The sequence below is a fragment of the Hesperophylax consimilis genome, chromosome 19, assembly GCF_061612785.1.
Source record: "Hesperophylax consimilis isolate HC1 chromosome 19, BYU_Hcon_1.0, whole genome shotgun sequence".
In the NCBI taxonomy this organism is placed as follows: domain Eukaryota; kingdom Metazoa; phylum Arthropoda; class Insecta; order Trichoptera; family Limnephilidae; genus Hesperophylax; species Hesperophylax consimilis.
Genome location: NC_142854.1, coordinates 13,896,299 through 13,916,316, shown reverse-complemented (window position 1 = coordinate 13,916,316; position 20,018 = coordinate 13,896,299). Strand labels below are relative to the sequence as shown.

Here is a 20,018-nt window from a genome sequence, read left to right as displayed (position 1 = left end):
TCGGAGTCCACTAGTTGTTATATCTGCCTTACTTTGCAGATTTAAGTGTTGGGAACTATTTGTTAAAAAGTAAAAGGCTCTACTTATAATTGTGTTTATTTACGTTACAAATAATATGTTTGGATTTAGCTACACTGTTCACTACCCGAGGGTTGGTAATTCTCTGGTTCGAGATGCTTGTTCCCTGTAAGTAATTGTTCCACTCTAGCGACATTTGTCGGACTCTGGAGTAAGCTTTATGACTAGCGCCATCTATCGCTTAAATACTCAACTTATTACCATACATCACACTAGTAATAACATATAAGCATCAACATGAATCATCAACATTAAAAAGTGTTTTTACAACTTTGAGGATTTAAAAAAAAATCGCAAGTTGCGCCACAATACGAAGTATGTCAAAAAAATACAAATAAATAGTAGTATATCTGTGTGTAAGGATAGAATGGCCAACCTTATGATTCCAGAGATAGCCTCATTTTTAATGTTGGTGCCATACAAATTTTTCTTAAAAAAATGATAACTCCTTCATTTGTACACGCAATTACTTCGTACGAAATTTTATAGCATAGTAATGATCAGCAGAATCCATTTCTAGCCAAAAAAAATACCCTTGAAAATTCAAGTCTCTATGTCTATGAAAGGCGATTTTCAGCCCACTGTGCGTCGAACGAATAAAGCAACTAACCTGCGAAATATTAGAGCAGAAAGAACAGACATACAAATCCAACAAGATACCGAGAATGTGCGTGTGAGTATGTCTCAATTGTGTAAATCTCAATCTCAAGAGGCACTTTTCATTTAACTTTTAAAATATCGAACAATGAATATGTCCGTTACTTTAATGAAACACATTGAATTCAGAAAATGAATGGTCGGTGTTTTTTTGTTTTTATCGGCGGTTATCGTCTTCAGTGCTCCATTCATCTTTCTGCCATAGATCCCATCACCACACACTTACAATACATTCGTTATTTTTTATTTACCAACCGAAATATTCACTATAAATAATTTATATGGCAGAACAACGTTTGCCGAGTCAGCTAGTATACCTATATTATATAAATGTCACCTGTGACAGGTAAAAACATGCTTTTTGTGAAAAATAGCGCCATCTCTTGGACAAACATTAAGGCGGGTCACGATTGTATGGGGGAAAAAAAACTTGTTTTGGTTTGTCTGTTAGTGATAAAAGGGTGTTAAATGAAGATGTAAGATCACGTAATTTTTTTAATAATATTTGGATATCATCTTCTTCCTCCGGATTGAGTTTGAAATTTCACAAAATAGAGAAAAACCCACCCTTGTTAAATCTCTAAAAAATATTAGATAAACAATTAAAAATGAACTTTTTTTCAATAAAACACAAATAAGAGAGAATATTCTGACTTATTTATTAAAAAGCTATATGATTATAATTAACATTATCTCAAGACAGTGTATTCAAATACCAGCAAAATCCTTCTTACTCTCAAATTTCGGCATTATTTTGCGAGACTCAATCCTTGCCTTAATAAGACTTTCTCTTGCAGACTTCGTACATAAAGTAGTCGAGGCTTCAGTAACAGTCTTAACAGCTCTTTCAACTGCTTGAGTATGACATGGCAGACGCAGAAGAGGCAATTTACCTTCTCCCCCCTGTGCTACAAATAATTGAAGATCTTCATCCGATATATTCTTCAGTATTGGGGGTTCGGTTACATTTTGCTGTCAATTAATAAGGTCGTAGTAATATGGTGCATCGAGGTTTATGTTTGGAAGTTGGAACAGCCTTGTTTTACTTAGTTTCTTACTGCGTGCTTTTAGAACACGACGCGCAGCTAATTCCCGGATATGCTTGTGAGGGTCAGTTAACATTGCAAGTAGTAAATTTTCGGGGTGTGCGAAGTAACTGTTTCTTTCTATGACTGGATCAATTATTTTTTAGTTCAGGGGATAAGTATCTAGACGCTGAAATTAGCTGCCATAGGTGACGTGCTCCATCTTTACAGGTGGGATGAGTTTTAATACTGAACCAAGTCGGAGCATAAACTTTAACAACGTACGTTGCTAAAATAATAAGATTCTCTGTAGGAGCTTCCGTTGCAACATAAAGACGAAGAATTCGGTTAGCACGCGTAAGCCATCTGGCATGAGACATTTTTACAGGAGATTTGTGGCCTAAATCTTGTAATATTTTCGCCTTTTCACCATTTTCTTTTATTTTTATTTGTTTAAAACAATATAAAATTTTCTTCTCTCTTGGCTATGACCGATATTTAATTTTTTCTCTAAGGCTTTGCATATGTGTTCGCAGGGATGGAAAATTCCTCCCCTACAACACATAAGCCTCCATGAAAATTGGACCCTTTTCTTTGATATCTACAGAAAGCTACTTAAAGCTCTCTTGTACTATATATCTTCATAGACATATGTACTCAACTAATTAATACGTTATTTACGAACTTGAACGCAAATATTTCCGTATTTATATTGTAATTAAATTCCATCAAACGTTGTGTAATTTTTTTTATTTATGATATAGGATTTTAATTACCTTCATTTTTGTGGTAACCCCCTTGGTTCTGATCGAGGTGTTGAGTTTCACAATTTTATTGGTCTTTCCATTGCAAACCTAGACTTAAATGAATTCTCTGGATGAGCTAACTTTCCTATTGTAATTATTCTGATTCCCTGCACCCTAACAAAGTCGTAGTTAAACGCTGATAAAAGATATTATACATGTTTATTTGGACAGGTAATTAAATATAACTCAAATGGTTAATTGTTAGTAAATTTGATTTTGGTAAACTCTTGGGTCTGTTTGGCGCCACTCCTTTTTGATTCTGCTGCTATAAGGTACATGTAAAGATTGATTTAGTAGGTTAATGTAATTAGTTAATTGCATATTTGACGAACTCGGAATAGCCCATTTGCTGGCATAATTTGGCTCCAAATCCTCCTGCAAGTAAACGAGATGATCGTGAGTCAACAAGAAATTTGCACAATCCTTTGACACGGCTCTTTGATTGATACCTAAGTTATCGCGTCCCAAAAAGCCTTCCACGTCATCATGTACTGCCTTCAAGTTTCCCCTCGAGTCCCGATACCCCCAAATTCCGACCCCTCCTTGGACTACAATTTACTTAGGGCGAACCGGTTTCGTCCTATATACAATCATATACTCACGGTTGGTGTGGACTTACGGGTCGTGAATCCTCATTCCACGTTTAAAAGAAAATGCGAGAGTGGTCTATAAGACCTAAAATGCAAGCTGTATGCAGGTCCGCATTCTCCAGTAAACAGTACATACAAATAAATATATGTATACATACAGTTTGGGAAAGGTTTATAACTCGCAATACGAGGCTATCTACCTCGCATTCCGAGCTCGGATCTCGCACGAAGAGTTCTGCGAAACTCTAGGATTGGTAACCGAATATATACGTAAGAATAAGGTTATACTAATAAATACTAGTAGAATAAGATATTATTTGATAGTTTGTTTTGGAGAGCTATCGAACTCCAGACTTTTGTTTGTTTGGTTTTGACGTTTTTATTTAAGAGAATCGCCATCTCTATTTGGTTTGGTTAATGGTCTTGTTATAGGAGCGACCACTGCCTCCTATTGATGAACTGTATTTGTTTTAAATTTTACCTCCAGGGTTCAACATTAATTTTTGTTCATCCTATCCCGTGATTTTCCAATTGTTTCAAGTATTTGGTTGCCACATTAGAGAGTACTCGACTCTCAAATGTCTCAGGCAACTGATGGGGTTCTGTATGAGCACCCAATCAATAATATTCAAATGTTTCGTATAATTATTCGATATAATCCTACTAACCCGTGATTTTTCAATTGTCGATTGTGAATGATAAGTATTTGAGAGCACGCATCTTCCAGCTGTTTCGGGTAATTAATAAAAATCTATGCGACTATCTAATCAATGATATTTAAATGTTTTATGTAATATTTCGATATAAATCTGGCTAACCCGTGATTTTTCAATTGTCGTTTGCGAACGATAGGCATTTGTGAATGACCCAAATCGCTGCACATTGCACAATAACATCCTGATGATTATCCTTATAACTCTGATAAATTATCTAGTTACGGCCAAGGTCGTTTCCAAACTATGCAGTTGACCCAGTTCCCCGTACGTCTTTATTTGTAAACAAATAATATAACCATCTCCTGACACACTAACCTAAATGTGAGATTTGTTTATTTTAAAATTCCTTAGAAGTCATTTGTGCCTCTTTACTTTTATTGTGCATTGTTAATTTAAATATTTTTTAAATCCTTTATTGAAGTTAAACTATTTATTTCATTTCCCGAATTTAGTAAATTTACTAGAAATTAGGTGAAAATAATATAAATATATATATGTACACATATCTCGATTGTCAAAATACGTTAAGTAAGATTACATATATTAATAAATAAATATAAGATATATGATTCTACATAGTCTTGAATATTAATAAATACATATTTTCTTTTTTCAATAATATCGATATGTCCTCGGGTAGGTATTAAAAATCGCTACCATTTCGATGCTTCGATTAATAAGTAAAATACATATATATAACTACATTACTCATATATTTATTCTTTATGTACCGGACAGCAGGCGGATGGACATAATCATTAAAATAATTAAGGAAATGAATATTTACTGTTATCACGCATCTAACGACGCCGAATCCCTTTTTGAAGCTTATCACCGGACACGTATCATGTGTCAAATGGGATTTAACCGTAGTAATTAAAATTTGGTTATTTTTCTTGGTTCCTTAATGCTCTCATGCATCCTGTTTAGAGATAAGAATATTTGATGTACATTAACACGTGTTCAATTCGAACTCAATAAATATGCAAACAACTGCCACAATCAGTCAGTTGTCCGACGACATTCGCAAGTTGTGTTTCTTTGAAAATCCTTACCTAAGGTACCCCCCAGAGGAAAACCGGCGTTTACAGTCGATGTCACTGGCGTAAGTGTCCAGTACATTTATGGTCCTTCGAGCCGGATGTTCCTCAGAAATTAAGAAACATGACACCGTCACTGCGCTCCTGGAAAGGCGCAGAAGCACCTGCTTCCAAGAGAGGATTAGTGCCGGCACCCGAAGACAGCGGCAACTCACGCTCTTCTTGGGAAACAGTTAGAGTACTACAGGAGGAGAATTGGCGCTTACAACGCCAAATAGAAGAGGGTTGGCGCTTACAACGTCAACTAGAAGAAGATGGGCGCCCACAGCGTCTACAAGAAGAGGAGACTGCACGGTATTTGGATGCACTGTTTGCAGATTTCCAGGGTGGCTGGAAGTCCATCCTCACAATATTGGCTGAGGATAACCTGCAGACTTCGTTCTCATCTCAGCAGATTACGCCAGATGGATCCACGGCTGTGATGGACATTCCACAGTTACCGTCAACTTCTGAGCAGATGCTTCATAAAAATGAAGAAAATGAAAATGCACACGGTGCAACTCGTCAGGGTGGCTGGAAGTCCACCCTCACACTACTGCCTGAGGATATACCGGAGACACCGTTCTCGCCTCAGGATCCGCCAGAAGATTCTACGGCTGTGATAGAAAAGCCACAGCTACCGTTAACTTCTGTGCGGCATCTTCATAAAAATGAAGAAAATGAAAATGCACACGGTGCAACTCGTCAGGGTGGCTGGAAGTCCACCCTCGCACTACTGCCTGAGGAACCGGAGACACCGTTCTCGCCTCAGGATCTGCTAGAGGATTCCACGGCTGTGATAGAAACGCCACAGCTACCGTTAACCCCTGCGCGGCAGCTTCATAAAAATGAAGAATATTATGAAACATTGTCGCTAAATAATGTTAGCGAAAAGAAACGACTCGCAAGGAAAGGGGTCGACAACCAGGCACAAAATATGGCGCTGATGGAAAGTGAAATTAATGATGCCGCATTATCATCCGGAAACGTATGGAGCCCCGGAAACACCATTTACGAGGACGATTCAAGATTTGTAAAAATAGTAAAATCTGTGAAAATTGTGACATCTTTGAAAATTGCGAAATTTATAAATCTGCCAAGTGATACTTATCAGCCTATTAATCCATGTGAAATCGGAACACTAGCGGCACAAGAAGTGTATCAACACCTAATATTAATCAAACGAGAGAATGGAAATGCCTTTGTTCCACAAGAAAAAAGTGAACAAACTGTTTATGTTAGGCCTATAACGGCGCCCGAAGACACAAGCCATGAAAAAATAAACAATAATAACATGATTGCGCACGCGGCAGTTGTGCCTACAATAAGTTTTGAAGAAGATGTTGAAGAAATCTTCCAATATAAACAATGGAGAAAGTCAACTTGGTTCCTAGATACCGGACAAAGAATCGCGATTGCAGCGTAATTGAAATAAAGATTGGAATAAATTATAAGGAACCAGATAAGGTTCAGATAAACTCAATTAAAGAAGAGTCACATGAGAGACAGTAATAACAATAACACTGATTCATGAACTTGAACTACAAATGAAAGATTTGTTTATTATAAACAAATACCTCACATGTAAACACTTGACATGTGGGTCACATAACCGAAGGCCGCCCGTTACTTAACAGGCAATTCGTTCATTCATTCTGCTGAAATATGAAAGCTGATTACTTTAACGATCACTTCATTCCGTCAAAAGATACGGATTTTTAATTGACATTGAAGACAACATAGCAGTACCTCTCAACGACAGAAACTTCAACGAATATCTACACTTGGAAGATACCAACACACCTTCTGTGAAAACCTTAGTTCTTCAACCCCTTAAGACGATACCTTGCTGTCCGAGAAGACTATTTGGTGAAAAATACTTTTTCACGTTGGGGGTGTACCGGACAGCAGGCGGATGGACATAATCATTAAAATAATTAAGGAAATGAATATTTACTGTTATCACGCATCTAACGACGCCGAATCCCTTTTTGAAGCTTATCACCGGACACGTATCATGTGTCAAATGGGATTTAACCGTAGTAATTAAAATTTGGTTATTTTTCTTGGTTCCTTAATGCTCTCATGCATCCTGTTTAGAGATAAGAATATTTGATGTACATTAACACGTGTTCAATTCGAACTCAATAAATATGCAAACAACTGCCACAATCAGTCAGTTGTCCGACGACATTCGCAAGTTGTGTTTCTTTGAAAATCCTTACCTAAGGTACCCCCGAGAGGAAACCGGCATTTACAGTCGATGTCACTGGCGTAGGTGTCCAGTACACTTTATATACAATATATTACTTTATTTTATATAAATAAATACATAATATACATATATTAATGTGTAATGCTTTGTTTTGTTGTTTTTAATAATTTAATTGATATACCATAATCAGCTGTATCTCCTCACTCCTAGGTCCTGAAAATTATTTATAAAAGGAAAACTTACCCCCCACCAAGATTTTTCCAGTTGGGTGCCACACAACAAATCTTGTCAAAGAAATCCTACCTAATTAACTGTATTTTCCAAATATTTTCAAAATTAATCTTTTCGACTATTTATTCCTATTTAATATTTTATTCTTGCTCGATTCATATAAATTAGCTGATATTTAAAATTCGTGATATAGATGTGCCGGAAAATTATAAATTATTTAGGTCGAACTATTTTTGTTGTTTTCACTCTTTTTTAAATTTTTTTTTATTTTTTTTTTTATATAAATTTATAAGAAAATTCATCCCGAATTGCGCAAACTTTTAAATATTTCGATTCTGAATAAATTAAATATCTGTTTAAAACTTTCTTCTAAATTTCACTGTTTTCACCAATATTTTAAAGTATCTACAATTATTTTTTTTTCTTTCGAATTGTTACTTTTAGAACAAAGGTTTGAGCGATTATTATTATTGAATCCTTTTTTTTTTTGTGTTTGATTGATGCAAAATTATAATCTATTTTTAAATATCAATCCGCGAACCCGTTCACTCTAGATTAACGATAAAACTCTCCACTAAATTCTAATGTTTTCACTTTGAATGAAATAATTATTTTTAAATTTTAATAATTCACTTTTAACACTTTTTGCACTATCCACTTTTAACACTTTTAAGCACTTCACACTTTACTTTTAAAGCACTGAGTTTAAACTGTATTTATTTTCACTGTTTGATTTAAATTAACTGACTTATTAAATTTCACCGACTCTAGCACTTGTACTTTTCACAAAATTTTCCTAAGTCCAGGGGATTATTTAAAATTTAACACTTAAAGATTTTTCACTGTTAATCCTACCAAAGACGTAGTACTGCCACGTAACAACTTTTCGAATCCTCGGCGCGACTGTCTCCTGACTGATGTGTTCCATCTTTTATACCCCTCTCAGGTTCCAAAAGACGTATCTGAATTTCTCTTGATGCTTAATTCTATCTCCTATCAACTCGTAAATCCAAACACCCCTTCCATCAATATCGATTGTGCTTCCATAAGATGTTCTGCTTTCCGGCTCAAGGCGGTGGTCAGTTTCCATCTCACAAATCTAAATCGATAGGGTCCGAATCGGGTAAGTCTGTGTTAATCGCCCAAGCTTCCTTTGTCCTGTGTTCATACAAAATGTAGTTAAATTCTCATGATTTTGTGTTCCTTTTTTTTCTCAATTTGCGATAGGTCCGTCCTCAATAATATATATATACATCTCAATTTTATGCATCTCGTGCGAAAAATGCCTAAATCCATGTTGAAATCCCTACTATGCAGTTTAGAATTTCGATTTGTTTAAATTCTACTTAATTTTATTGTCACTTATATGAGCTTTTCCATTTCCACCCGCACTTTCTCTTCTTTAAGTCGCAGATTCGAATTTTCCCTTTCACTTTGAATTTTATATTATTCGCGACGTTTTCCTGCACAGTTTTCTTCTTTATTCTTTTGTTATTTCTCATAACTCTATAACTAGTTATTTTCCAAGTCGTATTTATTTATTTCACGGATAAATTTGAATTGTATCACTTTTCTCCACTTGGATTATTCTTTATCTCCGTTCTTTACCCTTCCTTTTATCTTTTCTCCACTTTTCCCCATGTGTGTGGTCTCCAGGAAAATTTCATACTTCATCTATTATTAATTAATATATAATTTTCCACACTTCTATGGGAGATATACCTAATTAGACTCTGGGATATCTGTCATTTTTATTGTTTTATTCAATCTCCGCCCAATTTTCTATCTTTCTCATACCAGGATTCACATAAAACATATGCATTGACATCTGTTTACGTTTAAAATTTTGGTACTAGACTCGTAAATTTAGTTTAATTTCAAACCTATTAATTTTAATCTCTTTTTCCTAATCTAAATACTTCATAAGCCCAACGTTAAAGTTAATCGCTTTTCTAATCGTTTATTACCTTAACGTAAATAAAAATCATGTTCGGATTTTGATTGTTTATCCTTCAAAATATACATGAGACCGCCAACCTTTTATCTTGTTTCGATCCCTCTGTAATATTGGGTAACTCTAATATATATCTAACCTAATAATTATGTAAAATGTCTACTTTTCCTGAATCTAATCTATCGCTATATGTTTAGTTTTACTGTCTTCTTCTGATACTCGATTTTCACGTCCCTAGGACCTTCGTAGCAGTCCAAAATCTCTGTATTATCCTTCCATTCGATCGCCGCACTTTTCTAAAATGTGTATTTTTTTTGCGAGATTTTTCATTCAAAATTGATTTACCAATATGTCCGTTTCATCTTAAATTGATAACGATTAATTTCCATTGTTTCCAACACTCACTCCTCTCTTTAGTACGATTTTTATCGAACATGACACCCTCCTTCTATCATAAATAATTGCACTACAGTTGAAATTCCGCCAGTAACTTTCCTTCGCTTTTCCCGTCCTTTTTTTTTATACTATCACGTTTATAATTTTTTTCATTGCATTTTTGTGTGTGCGCTTTACAACTTGTAAAACTTCCAAGCACCCGATTTCAATGGTTCGATACCCCATAAATGTCTCAGTTATTGTAAACATTCCCAGGAGTTTGTCACCTTGAAAGTCGATGTTGACCCTAAAGTGCGTTCACCTCTAATTTCTGTGAGAATCGAAATGTCGTTAATTATCTTTTTTATTGCCCGATCCACAGTTCATTCCTTTGTCTGTATTTGGTGTACGCCTCTCCGTTCACTGATTGGTTACTCAAAATTTTATAGCTCTTTGTTCAGATCTATTGGTTGACAAAATTCAATATTTATTTTTAGGCCTAGGAAAGGGGAAGTACCAGTCGTCCTAGACGATTTTACGACCTCTCTGCTTTCGTCCCGGAACCTTGATTTAATTTCAACTATTACAGGTGTCTACTGCAAGCAAGCTGGATCAATTCTTTCTCCGCCAGATGTCGTTAGCATGTCCGTTTTCATAAATAATTTGCATATTTTCTTGCAGCTATGGTTTATCTGTTTTTTTTTTTTTTTTCACTGTGATTTAAAGCCTTTCATCACAATCTTCAGGTAATTCCCCCACCGTAACTGCATATACGATTTTATACAAATATAACTGATCTGTACTTAGGTCTTTGGTTAATAATTCAGGCAACTCTCCGTCAATTTTCTGAAAATGAACAATAGGCTTTTTTTCACAGTTTTCTAAAGCTAGTCCTATTGTCCCTGAATATGTTTGAGGTCCAGATGTCTTACCGTCAAGATGTGTGAACAAATGACGAAATGGTAACTCGTTCATGTGAATCAAGCAAATTATCCATTGCAATGGTTTATCCAAACGTTTTTCAAGCAAACGTATTATACCTCCATGTTTTCCAACGCTCACGTTCGTTCCGTCACATCCAATAGCCATTAATGGTTCAAATGGTATTTCTTCCTTTAAAAAATAATCGACAATTGTTCTTTCTATAACTTTCGACGTGCCAGAGTTTGGTGCAATATAACCCAAATATATTGAGTCTGGCTCTTTTATCATTGAAATATGCTCTTCAATGATTAGTTCTCTGTAATGCCTCCCCCCTTTTTCCCTGATAATTAATGTTTTATCTTTCCGGCCATCAAAATATAATGCGGGTATTTGTAAAACTATGTGTTGTGCCTTAATATTTTCCCTTGTTTTTTTTCGTTCTCTGCGTAGTTTACTTTTGTCAATAACTGGAATATTAGACTTGATGTCATACAGAACTGCTGAGGCAATGGCTGCCGCTGCTCTATCCGAAACTCCATATCTATCACAAGTTTTCGACAGTGTAGAATAATCAATAGTGACCGCAGCCTGCTTCTGAGGCATTTGAGATACAACATTTGGTTTGAAAACATCATTGCAATCGGATTCATTTGGTGCAGAAGACGTGGAAATATCGATTAGAGAGGTAGTTGGCTTACCTGTGCTTTCCTTTTTGGACGTACGCAAGGATTTTTGCTTCAGAAGTTTTCTTTTCAACGCAGTTTTCATTCGTTTTGTTGTAGCGGTATCCACATTTCCTATTATCATTTTTCGTGTAGTACGTATTTTAGGATGTGACTTAAGAAGGTTTTTGCATTTAAAATGATATGACCTCAACATGCGTGCTACTCGCGAGTGTGTAACGATGGGAATAGAAGCCTTTCTCCATATTTCTTCAATTCGTGCTGTCACAGTACACTCTATTTGCTGAAATTTGGGTTCTAGTTTGGTCTCTTGATTTAATTTTATTTGATGCCTGGTCCACTCAAAAAACTTCATAACATCACAATAAGTTGGTAAAACATTGTCTTTAACGTCACAAATTTCACCAAATATGGGACTTTTTAACGCATTCCGAGTACGTTCCATTGCGAAAACTTGTGCAACGCGACCTACCGCTTAAAGAGCCGCATAAATAAACCACTCTCTAGATCGATATCTTCGGGCTTTTTGTATGGCCCCATTTTGTCACCCCCTTAACCACAGACGACCACAGATAAAACGGTCGTTTGGTCCAGACAGGTAAATATATTGTGGACCATAAATAAATCTCAAGGCCATTTAAAAAAGTGCAAACATAGACAATATAACTGCACCCAGCTAACATCGTTCATTCACTAGCCCACAAAAATTATATTTTAAAAATAAAAATATTGGAATGCAGGAAAAGGAAAATAAATAAAAAAAACCCACAGCTATGCACACATAAATTTACTTTTTATTTTCAAAAAGACAATGGACAGTAATACAAAACAGGGTCAGTACAACCGATGTATTGAGCATTGATTTATCATTGAAGTAGAAGATAAAACTAATATATCTAAACAAAACATGAAACAGAACAAGACACAGAAAAATAAAAAGTAACGGTCTCAACTAGGAATCGAACCCAGTCTTACTGCAACAACTTAATAGGATTTAATTTGACCTTGCACAAAAATACAAGAATATATACACAAAATACATATTCAACAAATTTAAGTGTTAATTATTATTGCCACAGCACTAGAAGTTATTCAAATTCTCCTGCAAGGGTTTCATATAATTTCCACAGCTTTGTCGTTAGCAAACATCATGGAAAATGCTGGTTAAATCTGAATACTTACATGATGCAATTCTGGAGAGGTTTAAATGACCTTGTTTGATGTAATCGTGGCTTTTTTTAGCAGTTTTAGCATCCTTATACGTGGTATAGTATCGCGTCGGAATACGGATAGGTCTGAAAAGGAAAATTAATTAAATTATTAGCCAAAAGTACTGAAGTACATTCAGGAATCAGGAATATTGTATCAAAGAACGAGAGGTTAGTACCTGTATTTATCAACGGGTTCGGGTCCTTCTTTCAGTTGGTGGAGATAGACAGGATATTATATGATGACTGGAAGATTAAGCGTTGCCAAGCATTCTTTTTTAATCCCAAAAGAACCGTATTTTTGCTTTCAATTGAGAAATGACACCCACAAACAAACGTATTTCTTGCTGCTTCTTGCTAGCACCGGATTATCGAATCCGTCTGAGCAACCTTCAACACAACACGGCATTAATTTATCACCTTGAAGAATTCTAGCACGCAACATTATTTTTAGATGGGTTAGACGATTTTCAAAAGTCAAAATATTTACGCTAAAAACTTCAACTGACTTTAACCTCGAAATGGCGTCTTGGAAATTACCGTTAATTTTTTATCGCAGCATAACACATACTTAGCTTCTCTTTCTGTTACACAAGTCGCTATGGTAGAGAGCGAGAGATCAAACTACAATTTTTGCTCTGAGCCAATGAGATCTGAGCTTTCAGCCACAACAGCTTTGTCTATAAGAATTTGGGTATTGAATAACTCCTCCCATCAGGGTTACAAGGTCAGACGGGAGTTGTACGCCTGTGTACGCCCCTGAAGAGCCGTAGCGATACTGATTCCGAACTCTGACGTCGGTTGCGCAGAGTCGCTGCGCTTAGTGTAATCGGTGCTTCCCCCGCCCTTACCTCGAGCCACTAATAATCAAAACTCGGATTTTTTGTAAATGAATTCGTAAAAACGTACCATATTTGCCATAGAATATTACAAAAAATATAGTATAAAGGATTCGTAGTAACTTTTATACACACTAAAAAATACCTCTAAAAATGAAAATTTTCAAAACTTTGAAGTGAATCCGGAGGAAGAAGATCGTATCAGAAATTTAAAAAATTTTAAACACGTCGGTTTGAACCCATTTGGTACCCTTTTATCGCTAACAGAATCTAAAATTATCATTTTTTTTAAATGACTCACCTTAACAAACATGCTTCTTATTCTTATTTACATTTTGGATGTAAAAGCAAGAACGCAATTGTTTCTGTATCTGCACAGACAGACTGAGGCACAGCAGCGCGTGGCGAGTTACAGATAGTAGTTAATAGTATTAAGTGGATGTATGTCACCGAGCTACGACCAAACTGCACGGACTATCAAAGCGGCTAAGCGATGAATGTTACGCTTTGGTGTACAGGAACAAAAGCAGGACGCCTATTCATACTACTAATGGTTCGTAGCTTGTCCTTTTTGTTTATAATACCTAGTATCTATTTAAACAATGCTTATATGTTTTCCAGGATGGACTAGCAGAACAGAAGACGTGCCCTGATGGTCTCCTATTCAACGCCAACGCTTCCGTATTCGCCTACCCTTGCCAGTATCCCATTGATGTCGACTGCGTAGGAAGGGAGGGCAAACGTGAGTATACTAACTTTTTTAGAACTGACTCTCACTATAGTTGGGGACATCAAATGGTCGATCAGCGTCATTTTGTTTCTTCAACATTTGAAAAGTCCTCGTTAAGCGCTGATTCTAGGTCTGTTTCAGCATTCTGTCAAATCGTGATTAGCTGATAAGCATTCCAACATGACAGTTGTGCCTTTCTGTTGATCACAATTTGTTTAAAAGCTGAAGTGGACCTATAATCACCGTTCAAATGATATCTGTCAAATGTAAATAAAACAAAATGGCGCCGATTGGTTGACTTGATTGACAATGTTCCATTTGAATTTCTTTCAAAAACCCTAACCTATAAATAATATCTCCCTATTATGATCCACCCAGGGCGTATATAAGGGGGGTGGTTTAGGGGGTCTAAAACCCACCCATCGACCTCGGAATTCCGTAGTACAAAAAGACAATAGTACCTTCTCAAAGATTTCATTACATGAAAATACAAAAATATTAGCGCAGACCCATGAAATTCACGGTATAGTCTGAATTCTTCACACATCAGTTCCAATTTGGAAAATGACACATAAATTCAAAGCATATCCGAGTTTACGAAAAACCAAACCTAGTCGCGCAAAGAAACTTGTTTTTTAAAAAATATTCACACCTTTACGACTTTCTACCTCGGTACTTATTAGAGATAGAAGAAAATTGTTTTCAAAAAAGTTGTAGGTAATTTTATGTTCTATTATACTTGATAAGCCACTTTATCCGAAATTTGCATTGAAAATGAGATATTTTGGAAAAACTTCATTTTGGCGCGATTTCGGCTGTTTTTTTTTCAAAATGGCGGCGCGAGCACAGGTGCGCCAAGGTCTTAAACTCAGAGTTTACATCAGGGGATCAGTTTATAAAACATATAAAAAAATTGGGACTGCCGGAATAATTACGATCGCGACCCCCTTTTTGGCGCTAATTGCACTGGCCTAATAGCTATGCCACTGAATCCACCCCTTTGACTTATTGTGTGTTGTGATTGCAGAGGCGCCCAACCCGACCGAGGATTGCCCGCACCAGTATGGCTACTTCAGGCGCGGTGAGACGGCGGCCGATTGCGGCCAGTTCACCAACTGTGTGGATGGCCGCAGCTTCATCTTTGACTGCCCTGAGGGACTGGCGTTCAGCGTGGACACCTACAGGTGCGACTGGCCCGATATGGTGCCTGACTGTGATGCCGAAGGTAAATATCATTACCATTTAAAAAAAATAAACTGAATTAATCAAGAAGTCTATAAAGTGCAAGATGTCAGTTGATATCCGTAGGTACTCCGTTGGCAAACGTACGAGGGGTCGTCTATTCAACGTCCATACTCCCGGAAAGGTTAATAAAAATGTATTTACGCATTAAAATGAATCATCAACATAAAAAAGTTTTTTTTTCAACTAGACGATTTTATAAAAAAAATCGCAAGTTGCGCCACAATGCGAAGTATGTCAAAAAAATACAAATAAATAGTAGTATATCTGTGTGTAAGGATAGAATGGCCAACCTTATGATTCCAGAGATAGCCTCATTTTTAATGTCAGTGCCATACAAATTTTTCTTAAAAAAATGATAACTCCTTCATTTGTACACGCAATTGCTTCGTACGAAATTTTATAGCATAGTAATGATCATTGGAAGGGACCCACCCTTTCCCGACGGCTGTGTGAGGAAACTGATTGTTTAACCTCCTTAGCCGCACACGTCAGGACTCTAATTTTTTTGTAAAAAGAAGCTAAATTTATTTAAAAACGATTCTAGACCCTCCAATGTCCCTGCATGCATGATTATTAGTAACATAAAAATATACAAGCCGCGTATCGAGGGCAGTTTACCCCACTATCACGGGGCAGTCCCGGCAAGAATGAGCGTGGCAAGCGGCCTGGCCACAACGATCCCAAGCACCCGCGTCCCTTAGCCAGTTTTCCGAGAGTACCCTCGAAGAAATGTAAATGGGGGGAGGGGGGGGGGAGACACTCCCAAAGACCCTAGGGAATGAAGTGAGCCTCAGATCACCGGAGGCAATAGTAATGATCAGCAGAATCCATTTCTAGCCAAAACAAATACCCTTGAAAATTCAAGTCTCTATGTCTATGAAAGGCGATTTTCAGCCAACTGTGCGCCGTGAGATAAGCCTGATTGGCAACCAGTTTGCAATCGGCAGTTGCCAACCGGTTTCAGTTGCCCCATGAGCGGATGGACTAAAACATCGCACTTTAAAAAAATTATTATCAGTAAATTAAAATACAGTTTCATTATAAGATATTTTTGTTTTTTCAGCTTTCCTTGGATTCCGGTGCCCTCAAGAGACAGTTGATCCCTTCTTCGGACAACAAGAGTACACATATTTCAGGTACCTACTAAACTTAATTTTCCCGTGCAATTATAACTCTCTTGTACCTACTTACCCAGATTTCGATATTATATTATCTTTCATACATGTTAACTAATGTCCGAAATAATATCCAGAACGATAATAAATTACTTTACTATTGTAATAGAATATAATGCAGAATGGTTTTGTGAAAAAAAAATGCTTGAAATGTATTTTGACATCTTTAGTGAAGAGATCTGAACAGCCGGGAACTTTCCAACATTCTTCTTCCCCTTGCCATTTCCCATTGGCTTCGGAAAGTTGGGACACTTGTGTGGCTATATTTAAAGTTTTATGCTAAAATCAATATTTTGCTTTTACAAAATTACATAATATATTAAGCGTATAAAAAAAATTACAGATAAGATTGAAAACTCCTCAGAAACGCTGCGTTACAAGACGGCTACATATTTTTTTTCCACCGTAAGGTGAAGGTTAAATGCTGAGTTGGCACCACGTTTGGGTCCCACCCAGGCGTCGTTAGTTCAATCCGTCGGTTGGCTAAGTCCTCTATCACGACACAAGAAACATTTTCCGCTTACTGTGGTGCAGAGATGTGCAAAATGGGTACCCAAAACCATTTGAAATGCAAAATGGAAATGGGTCAAAACTTTTCCATTTGAAAATGCAAAATGCAAAATGGTTTTTAGAAAAGCATTTCAAATGCAAATTGCAAAATACCTATTTTCAAAATGCATTGAAAATGCAAAATGGTTTCTCAGGTTAAACAATTAAAATAATTATAGATTTTTTAAACAATTTTGTCATTTAATAATGGACATCAATGTAGAAAAAACATATTACATGATGGTAAATTCAAAAACACCACGACTACAGATTATGAAACCACAAAAAATTTGCGCGGGACAAATGTTGCCAATGTAAAAACATAGAAACTGCTATCTAACATTTAATATTACAGCGTCATGGCCCCATGTTCAGTATTTTTTGTAATGGTATCACTCAATTGCCAGGGCTCTTACCAGGGAGCAACTTGACAAATGGAAATTATCTCTCATAGCGAGGTTGAGGACCGACTAATATTTGGAGCTTATGAAAAAAAATGAGTGGAGATAGTACGAAGAATGTGGCAAAAAAGCATTTAAAATGGAAAATGCATTGAGAAAAGCATTTAAAATGCAAAATGCAAAATGGTTTTTAGGAAAGCATTTTGCATTTTGCATTTCCATTTGAAATGGATTTATTTGAAATAAAGCACATCTCTGCTGTGGTGGTAGTAGGAGATTTTCAAATATTGTCAGGTTATTTGTAATCCAGGAATGTTCGTCTTTAAAAAAAAATAAAACAATAATAAACATTTACAGGTCCCCAGTAGACTGCCAGAGATATTATATGTGCATCAACAACAAGCCACGCCTGTTCAACTGCGGCATCGGTAATGCTTACAATGATCTCACGTCCACTTGTGACGGCATTGAGAATGTGACCTATTGCACTCCCGACGTGATACAGCGCTCTGCATTCAAGGCCGAACCCATACAGGGGTACAAAGACAACCAACTCACTAGCAGTTACAAGAAGAATAAATATTGAAGTGTCTAAAACGCGATAAATAAATAAAAAAATCTTTCGGAAATTCAAGAAAACTCTCGTCCAGGCTGTTGCCAAGTGGCACTACTGCATCATAAATGGAGAATTTCCCTAAGGCCACCATAATACAACTGCTAAATATGCACTTATACTCAATTTCCTTTTTGCATTGCCATTTCAAATTGTCTTGTTATTTCGATCTTTTTATATTGTGTTCTTTTTTTATGTGGTAGACAGGCAACACACTCTGTTATGAATTAAACAATATTGTTATTAAAATTTGATTTAACAAACTTATATATAATACGATTCTAGATTGTTGAAATACAAACAGCAAATATATGTATATATATATCACTTAAAACTGTTTGCGCAAGATATAACTCCATGAGCCGATTCAGTGTTATTTGTTTTTCGTAACATTGTACAAAACATTCGGCGCTGAATTTAATCAAAACATTAAAACAGAGATATCAATATTTATACTTTTTAAAATTGTTACAGAAAAGCTGTAAAAAGTTCATTAATATAAAATCTGGTATATTACATAATAATTGAATAAAATGTTACACATTGCGCTGTTTTTACACTGTGTGTAATGATCTAAGCTACGTAATATAGGAATTAAATGTAATGCAGTGTGAAATGTATGCTTTATTGACTTCCAAATCCTGCCGCTGACAGCTCTGTTGCAAGTTCTATTGGTGTTTCATTTACAAGGGGGTAGAGATTGTAACTTCTCAACTGGCCAATGAAAGGTTAAATGTAGCCCCTATTTACAACGACATTACAATACATCTAGATGTGTTGTCTTACAAAATAAAAACAAAATGTGGCAACTAACAAATATAGTAAATTCTTAATTCAAATGTTGTTCATGTATGACAAAGACAGACATTCAAAGAATATGGTGTGTATAAGCGAAATAGACACCTATAGAATGGGGCGGCGTTTTTGTATTTAAAAGTTGCTTCGAATAGTACATCCTACATCAAGGGTGTGAATGAGACGACCCTAGGCTTGCTTACACTAAGTTGAATAAGGAATACTATGTGACACAACCTACTTCCAGCTAATAGCCTCCTCCGCATGTTCCATCAGGATCACAATTCCGCCCACTCCCGGAGAATCTTTCAAACAAGGTTATTCTTGTCTATGGCAGCACTGTTGAACGACAAAAGAAAGAAAAAACACAACGTTTTTATTTTAAAAACCTTTATTCGAAGATATAAAAAAATATGTGGATCAATCTTTTCACAACTAACAAATTCAAAAAACATCATTATTTGTAATATTCAAATCAGTCAATAATTGCACTACCTAAATATAATATAACTTTTAATTTACAATAAAAAAAAGTTTTAACATTATTATAACATAACGTAGAGAATGTGCATTTAGTGGGGAGGCTGTGTTGTGATGTTTATGAACACTTAAAACATAAATATACATAATTTAAATAAATTAAGAAAACTTAGGAACTAAGAATATTACTTGGAGATACCTATTTAAAAAAAAAGTGTATATAGACTTATTAAATAAGTGGAACTAAGTAATATTATAAAGGTTTTAATCATAAATTCACAAAAAATGGAATTCCACCATAAACGATCAGTTAATTCGAACCTCAACACAATATGTACATTTGGCAACACCATGCTCAAAGAGTCCCAGCTGAGGTATGCAGAGAGGACAAAATGCCACACATTACTGTCATGCGAGATATCTTCCTTTCTTCCAAAACTAGCATATATTATTATGTACATTTTTCATTAGAAACGCCAGGAAGTGTGAAAGATTGGGTGCATTACAAATAAAATTAGTGCAAAAATTTGAAAAAAAAAAAAAACCCACAGACATCCAACTTGATAGACTTGCCCTAACAAAAAATCTGGGTATCATTTCGACGAGTTGGAGGAAAACCACGTGAACATATTTTTCACCGGGAGGGTTCG

General features: G+C 35.9%; 1 protein-coding gene across 1 annotated transcript in view; it reads left to right on the top strand.

Moving 5' to 3' along the window:
- The window catches only part of LOC149414855 (protein obstructor-E-like), a 43,147-nt gene extending 24,438 nt beyond the window's left edge, over window positions 1-18,709 (top strand). The window contains exons 3-6 of the mRNA XM_089643545.1: window positions 14,002-14,122; window positions 15,138-15,335; window positions 16,419-16,491; window positions 17,838-18,709. Coding sequence (XP_089499671.1) covers window positions 14,002-14,122; window positions 15,138-15,335; window positions 16,419-16,491; window positions 17,838-18,066 — 621 coding nt within the window. The 3' untranslated portion in view covers window positions 18,067-18,709. The remainder of the gene's footprint in view (window positions 1-14,001; window positions 14,123-15,137; window positions 15,336-16,418; window positions 16,492-17,837) is intronic.
- Window positions 18,710-20,018: the final 1,309 nt, after the last annotated feature.